We start from the raw sequence: 7,500 nt of genomic DNA, 5'->3' as shown, positions 1-7,500 counted from the left end.
TCAACACACACTCACACAGAAAGGAGCTGTTTCAGGTGGTCTTTAGGAGTGTTAAACGTCTGACTAGTAGTGTAAGCGTTTTTACAAAACACTGAAATAAAAGGAAATCCTCCCCGATCCCAGTCTAATGCGTAATGACCATTTTTGACTTATTTACCAGAATTGCTAAAACAGGTTCTCGAGCACAAAGGCTGACCTCTGAGCGTCCCTCAGCTCTGATCCTCCAGACAGCAAAGCACTGCTACATCTCTGAACACACACACACACACACACACACACACACTCTCCAGCTCCACGTTGGTCCCTTAAGGCTCGCTCCAAAGAGTTTCAAAGCAGTCCTCGATATTTTGCACATTCTATTAGAAAAAGTCGCCACAAAATGTTGTAAAAGCTATGGCTTGGGAAACACCCCTCTCCTCCGGGAGTGAGCTGCTGACGCCTGGCCACCTCGGAGACCTCCGGCCGGTCATGAAGAGGTTGATCGTTGTTGCAGAGAGAATGAAGGATGGCACCAGCAGAGCCCAGCAGAGCCCAGCACACGCCGGGTGGCCGGGCGGGTCAGGCGGGTTAGTCGGGCGGGTCGGTTAGTTGGTTGGAAGCAGTGGCACTTTCTGGTAACACCTGGCTTGGAAGGCATGGTTGTTATCGTAGTCGTTGTAGCAGAGCAGTAAAAATATAAAGTCGAGAGGTTTCTTCTGTATTGCATATGTCGCCAAGACTGGATGAGGTCGTGTCCAGGTTCGTTTTTGCAAAAAACAGAAAACATGTATAAAGTCACGCCGACCTGAAGAGCTGCAGCGATGAGCGGAAATTAAACGCGAGGTGCAAACGAGGTCCCACGGAAACGGCAAACCTCAAACTATAAATAAAGACAGGCGGCGTCTTCCGCGCGGCGCTCCGTGAGCGAGTCTGTTCTGGAAGGCGTCTGTGAAAGTGCTGTGTCTCCGGTGATGATGGGAAGGGGCTGCGCTCTACATCTTGATGCCCTCCTGCTGGCTGAGCTGAGACAGCGTCTTCTTGATGCGCAGGGCCGTCAGGCGGGCCGCTCCGTTAGCATACCAGCACTCACGCATGATCTTAGCCATCACACGCAGGGCCTGGAACACACACACACAGAGAGAGACACGCGCACACACACACAGAGACACGCACACACACACACACACACACACACACACACACAGACACACAGACACACATCTTGTTTGCATCAATTTGCAGTGAAAATAAATAAAATAATAAATAATAAACAGTTGCAGAAATGTCGTTTTAATGTTGAAAGGTTAATAAGAATGAAATCTTTAGTCACAGGTTGCAGAAACGTTGTTTAAACGTTAGGTAGAATTATAATATTGTGTGTTTGCATCTGTCTAGTGTCAGATAAAAATATACAGGGATGAATCTGACAGGAATGCTGTTTGAAAGTAACTGTGTGTTTTCTTGAAGAACCATAAACATTGTGTAAATGTTGTCTGAATGTTGCTCAAGCCAGGTAGAATCCCAGCAGCAGTGAAAGTGTGTGTGGACGTGATCTGAACCAGACACACATCTCCTCCGAGGGGCCCGGGGCCCGACAGACAGAGGACCTCACCGCTGCGAAGAGAATTAACTTTATTGATCTATAAAAAAAACATACATTATAGATATATATATAAAGGGGGTCTCAAAAATGGCTATCAGTTTATTTAAGAAACTATGATTTTTAAGTAATACTATTAAATTGTTGTTTTGTAATAGATTTTTTTCTGGACAAAACAGGAAAAAAAAGGAAAATTTAATTTATGGAAGTGTGAAAAAAAGCAGCAATATATATGGAAAAATGCTAAAAAAATCGTGTTCAGCCTTCGGTCCAGTGTTTCATGTTGTTCAGCTTCAGCCAGGAATCGGTGCATCACTTTAAAAAAAGGAGCTGATTGTCTTGCATTATACTCAATATAAAGATCGATCCGTCACTTAAGGCATCGTAAGTTCAAACTTTACTGCAGACGACGTCAGACGCTTGTCTTTATGAACAGATGCTGAAGACAAACGGAGGATGATGGATCATTTCATTACACTTAACGGTATCTATTTCAGCACGTAAAAGGAAAATAAAAGCTGAAACTTTTTTGTTATAAATGAGGAGGGAAAAAATCCCATCCATGCCGTGTATAGCTGTGCTTCCTCTACAGGTTTGTATTGTGAAGTATTGAGGAGTCTGCATGAATGAATGTTAATGCTTTGCTTCTGGTGATAAGTCATTTATACCAAGCAGGAGTTTGAACGAATCCTTACAGAAGAACTTTTTTCAACCGCCTCATGAAAGCGCAGAATCTTGTTTGTGATGTATGGGAGGTTTTGTAAAACCCGTGTGTTTCTAGGGCTGTGGCGGTCGCCGTGACAACCGCGTGGCCGCAGAGGCCGGTCGCCGGCGGCGATAACGCACGTGACGTCACGGCCTCTGATGTTAAAACACTGCTGTCCGCTCGGGCTCTCACCTCACAGCTCTGCCATCTGTTGGGAATGTTGGGTCGTAGCTTCTGTTCACACACCACTCTCCTCATCTCCTCCACCGACGGGTCCGACTGAACCAGGTCGTAGTACGGCAGCTGGTAGTCCTCATGGATGCCTGCAAGAAAACAGCCTTCGCTTTAGGTACGATGAGTCTGAAACCACAGAACAGGAAGATCACGCACATGTTCAGGCTCTTGATAATACCTCCGATTGAACATCTGCTGGCAATCTCCCAGAAGACCAGCCCCATGGCGTAGATGTCTGCCCTCTTGAACGACTCGAAGTGCTTCATGTTTATTGAGTCGTCCAGCACCTCCGGGGCCATGTACCTGTGCAAGGGGGAGTTATTACTTTTGTCGAAGCAAAGCAACATCACAATCCAGAGCTTTATGCCCCTTTGATCCAAAAACAAGGTCCTTCTGAAGGTTGACTTTATTGTCCTTCAGCATTTTCAGTTTCACCAAGAGACGGGAAACGGAGGAAATCAGCCGCTTTAGAGGAATAAATCAATATGTAATTACAACTGAATTTAACAGAAGCACAGCGAGAACGTCTCAGTGTTTTTAGTGATACACACACACACACACACACACGCTGTCTTAATGTAGACGCTCTCTATGTGAATGAAAGCAGTAGCTTTAGATCAATACTGTATTTTTTCTTCAAAAACAAGTGCATTCGTGTTATTTTAGCATGAACTGCTTTAATTCTAGTTAAAAGTTTACTATTTTTACTATTCTTTGCAAATGCAATTCTTCGTGTCATTAAATGTTTTGGAGAATGGACAGGAACATGTTTCAGAGGAAGTAAAGGCGTTAGAAGAGTCCTCAGCACACACAGTCTGGACGATCTGAACCGCTCTGGTTCTCAGCTAACGGCAGCGGATCCATCCAGAGAGGTTCTGCTGGAGGACAGCTTTCTGACTTATAAACACCTGCTCATTTAATAATTGAATTGGCACACAATTGAAGACATTTTCAAGAAAATGTAAGGAATAAATTAAATGCAATACATGAATATGTCCAAAATGAATTCTTTCCGTTTAACCTGCTGTTTTAGTATCAACGAGATGCTATTAAATGATCAATTGTGTTTCATTTTCAAGTGCTGTTTTTTAATGTCTATATAGCGTCTATTAATAGTTTGAGTTCCTGTCTTCATTGTGCCTCCTCTTTAATCTTCAGCTCATGTATTTAGCACTAGGTGTGTGCTGTGGAGGGCGGTCAGCACCGTTTAGTGCCCACTCGGTGGTTGGGAGCGATGTCGATGGTGTCGGTGGCGGAGTCGTGACGGACGGCCAGACCCAGGTCAGCGATGCAGCACGTCCCGTTCTTCTTCACCAGGATGTTCTTGGACTTCAGATCTCTGTGAGCGATGGCCGGCTTCCCTGCAGAGAGAAGGAGAGCGCTTCACCATCAGCTCACGCTTACACCCAGTCCTTTAACAGACTCAGACTCGGCTCTCTTACTAACACAGTACGGTTCTAAATGATAGACAGACTAAAAAGAAAACAGAGAAAAGACTAGAGCGAGCTGGAGTCAGAGGAAAACGGTATGAATGGAAAAAATAAGAAGCTATCTTTTTATTAATGATGTTTTACATTAATTTAGAAATAATATACACATGACATATATATATATATGTTGTGTTCTGAATGTTGACAAATACCAAATGAAATGATTTTATTAATCTGAGAATCAGCTAATCATCCATTCAATAAATCACACTTGATTAAATAGAAATGTACAAACATCATTACATTTTACATAAAAAAAGAAAACATTATAATACGCCTTTAAATATTTTGAAATAATTAGTCATTGGTAATTAACGGGTGAGAATTTCTCAAAATAAACAATTGTGTTCATGAATGTGTTTAAAAAAATACACTCAAATCCCAATAAAACCTTGCATGATATCTCAAGATTTGATTCATTTCCAGCACTTTCCCACAGTTTTAACCTCCTCTGATATTTTGATGCTGTTCATCATGACTGAGGGGTTTCCTGCTAATATCTCATGAATGTGTTTCAGATACAGACGCTCACCACACACACACACACACACACACACACACACACACACACAGCACACACAGCACACTCGCACAGCACACTCACACACACACACACACACAGCACACTCACACACACAGCACACACAGCACACAGCACACTCACACACACACACACACACACACACACACACACACACACACACACACACACACACACACACACACACACACACACACACACACACACACACACACACTCACACACACACACACACACAGCACACTCACACACACACACACACACACACACACACACACACACACACACACACACACACACACACACACACACACACACACACACACACACAGCACACTCACACACACACTCACACACACACACACACACACACACACACACACACACACACACACACACACACACACACACACACACACACACAGCACACTCACACACACAGCACACACACACACACACACACACAATGCAGACAAACTCATCTCATCTCTGATTGGTAGTTAACACACAGACCTTGCGTCCCCACGATCTCCATGTGCAGGTGAGCCAGGCCGCTGGCGGTGGACAGAGACAGCTTGATCATGCCCTCCACCGTCACCGTGTAGCGGTTCAGATAGTCGAAGAGCGAGCCGTGCTCGTGATAGTCTGACACCAGCCACAGCTGAGTCCACGTGCCGTTATCTGAGAGCAGAACACACTCAAACATTCACACAGCTGGATTTATTTGACATTATTGTCATGTATTATAATTATCTGTCACTGGTGTATATTCGTAGCAACAGACAACAATACATGCTTAGGATATTAAATAAATACTTTGTCCTTCCGTGAATATATAATCAAAACGTCCTTTCCGATTAGTAATAGACAGCTAAGAACTTCATTTGGACAGCTTCTGAGGTTTTCTCAAAGTTTAGATTTTTTTTGCTCCCTCTGATTCCAGATGTCTACCAGCTGTATCTCAGACAGATAGTGTCCGATCAGAACCAACCAGATTATTTATAATGTATGAATCTAAATGATGAATATCGACCCTCATGACAGGTTTGGTGTTCCAGAACGTTAGGTATTAGGTTAGTTTCCTTACAAATAAGATGATTATATCTATTGTGATATTAATTCTATTCTAAAATAGATGTACTGTTACTAGCTTTCAGAATCATATTTTCTAAATTAAAAATGTTGGTAAGACGTTAGTTAAAGCCTTTATGTATAATACGTAATAAAAGTAGTTTTAATGATGACTTTTAATGCATCTCATGAATACCTGTATGCACACTTAATAACACTTTTAATGTTTACCAGTCGTTACGCTTAATGTATTACACAGGAACGCTTTTTTGTTTAAAATGTTTTGTATTAACCACAGCACAACTCTGCTGAAGCAATTATTATGAACTTCTTAATGTATTTTGCTTATAAGTAAATAAACAGCAGCAGAATGAATACTAAATAGAGTACGGGTGATCACACGCACAGCTGAGCTGATCTCCTAATGAGACATCAAACCATCAGCAGAAACACGCTAAGAGATATTAGAGGGAAACATGCATCTGTGCGGCGACCGAGCGCTCCCAGCATGCACCTTTGTTGTCGGCGGCGATGAAGCCGAGGATGTTCTCGTGCCGGAGCATCACGGTCTGGTAGATCTCAGCCTCTCTGAACCAGGAGCGCTCCTCTCTGGAGGAGAAGATCTTGACGGCCACCTCCTCTCCTCTCCACTTGCCCCTCCACACCTCCCCGAAGCGGCCCTTCCCGATGCTCTCCTGAAGGATGATGGTCCTGGCGATGGTCCGCTGCACCAGCAGAGGAAGACCTGACACACACACACACACACACACACACAGTGTCATTTCACCTTCAGAAGTGTGATGAAACCTGTTTTAGTGAAACTAAAACCAGTAAATCAATCAGTTCTCATGAATTGTTATTTGATTAGTTTGATTAAGCAGCATTTTATTTTTCAGGATTCACAGATGAATAGAAAGCATTTATTTGAAATAGAAACCTTTGTAACATTAGAAATGTCTTTACTGTCACTTTTGATCAATTTCATTTCATTTTAGTTAGTGTGTGTGTGTGTGTGTGTGTGTATGTGAGAGTGTGTGTGTGTTAGTGTGTGAGAGAGGGAGGACGTATTTACGTGTGTGTGTGTGTGTGTGTTTGTAGGGCAGTAATAAATCAGCAGTAGTTTAACCTCTGTGTCTCATCCAGAGCTTCAGAAACTCTTTACACTAAAGGTCTTCAGGGACTCTTCAGAAACACAGTGATTAGGAGCCGAACGCAGTGTGTTCTGGGAAGCCCTAGAGACAGCAGGGGGTCAGCGAGAGCCAATCAGAGCCCGGCTCACCGCAGCTTGACCAATAGAAGCTCAGGACACTGAACGAGTGGACATTTTTACAGCCTGGAGTATACAGAGACCTGACTGAGTCGTCATGACAACATAACTGAGGTAACATAACTCTCACAGTCTGTCTGCACAGACATAAATACATGAGCCATTTCAAATCAGCAGAGGAATATTCATTTCTTGACAGGAAGTTATTTTCATCTTTCACTTCAATTTCAGTTCCACACCTTTAAAGAGTTTCTTCTGTTACAAAGAGCAGACTTTACCGCTTTACTCCGGTCTGTATTCCTAAGGTTTGATCAGGATTCTGTCACACGGATTTATTTAATATTTTGCACAGTTTCTGTTTGTTGACAGGATTTCTTGAGTGATCTAAAATCTACACTAGAAGAAATATTATCAACATGGATTTATCCAGGGTTATACAACTTTCATTTAGATTGAATGGATGTGTTCAAAAAAATCTAAAACTAATATAAATAATGAACAAAATGAGGAATAACTGAAAATAGAGAATATCTAAACTAGAAACTACTTCAAACGTTAATTAAAACGTACTAAAATAACACTTTCTGAAGTTTAGATTTCAGTTGTGAAAGC

The 7,500-nt window shown here is 42.5% G+C and overlaps 1 protein-coding gene across 1 annotated transcript in view; it reads right to left on the bottom strand.

Moving 5' to 3' along the window:
- The window catches only part of tgfbr1b (transforming growth factor, beta receptor 1 b), a 27,496-nt gene that overhangs the window by 831 nt on the left and 19,165 nt on the right, over positions 1–7,500 (bottom strand). Inside the window, exons 4-9 of the mRNA XM_043225820.1 lie at positions 6,136–6,366; positions 5,064–5,231; positions 3,724–3,880; positions 2,698–2,822; positions 2,478–2,608; positions 1–1,097 (exon numbers count right to left, since the gene is read on the bottom strand). The exon at positions 1–1,097 is cut by the window's left edge and continues 831 nt beyond it. Coding sequence (XP_043081755.1) covers positions 972–1,097; positions 2,478–2,608; positions 2,698–2,822; positions 3,724–3,880; positions 5,064–5,231; positions 6,136–6,366 — 938 coding nt within the window. The 3' untranslated portion in view covers positions 1–971. The remainder of the gene's footprint in view (positions 1,098–2,477; positions 2,609–2,697; positions 2,823–3,723; positions 3,881–5,063; positions 5,232–6,135; positions 6,367–7,500) is intronic.

Source organism: Puntigrus tetrazona, chromosome 24 (genome assembly GCF_018831695.1).
Source record: "Puntigrus tetrazona isolate hp1 chromosome 24, ASM1883169v1, whole genome shotgun sequence".
Taxonomy (NCBI): Eukaryota; Metazoa; Chordata; class Actinopteri; order Cypriniformes; family Cyprinidae; genus Puntigrus; species Puntigrus tetrazona.
This window is presented reverse-complemented; position numbering and strand designations above follow the sequence as displayed.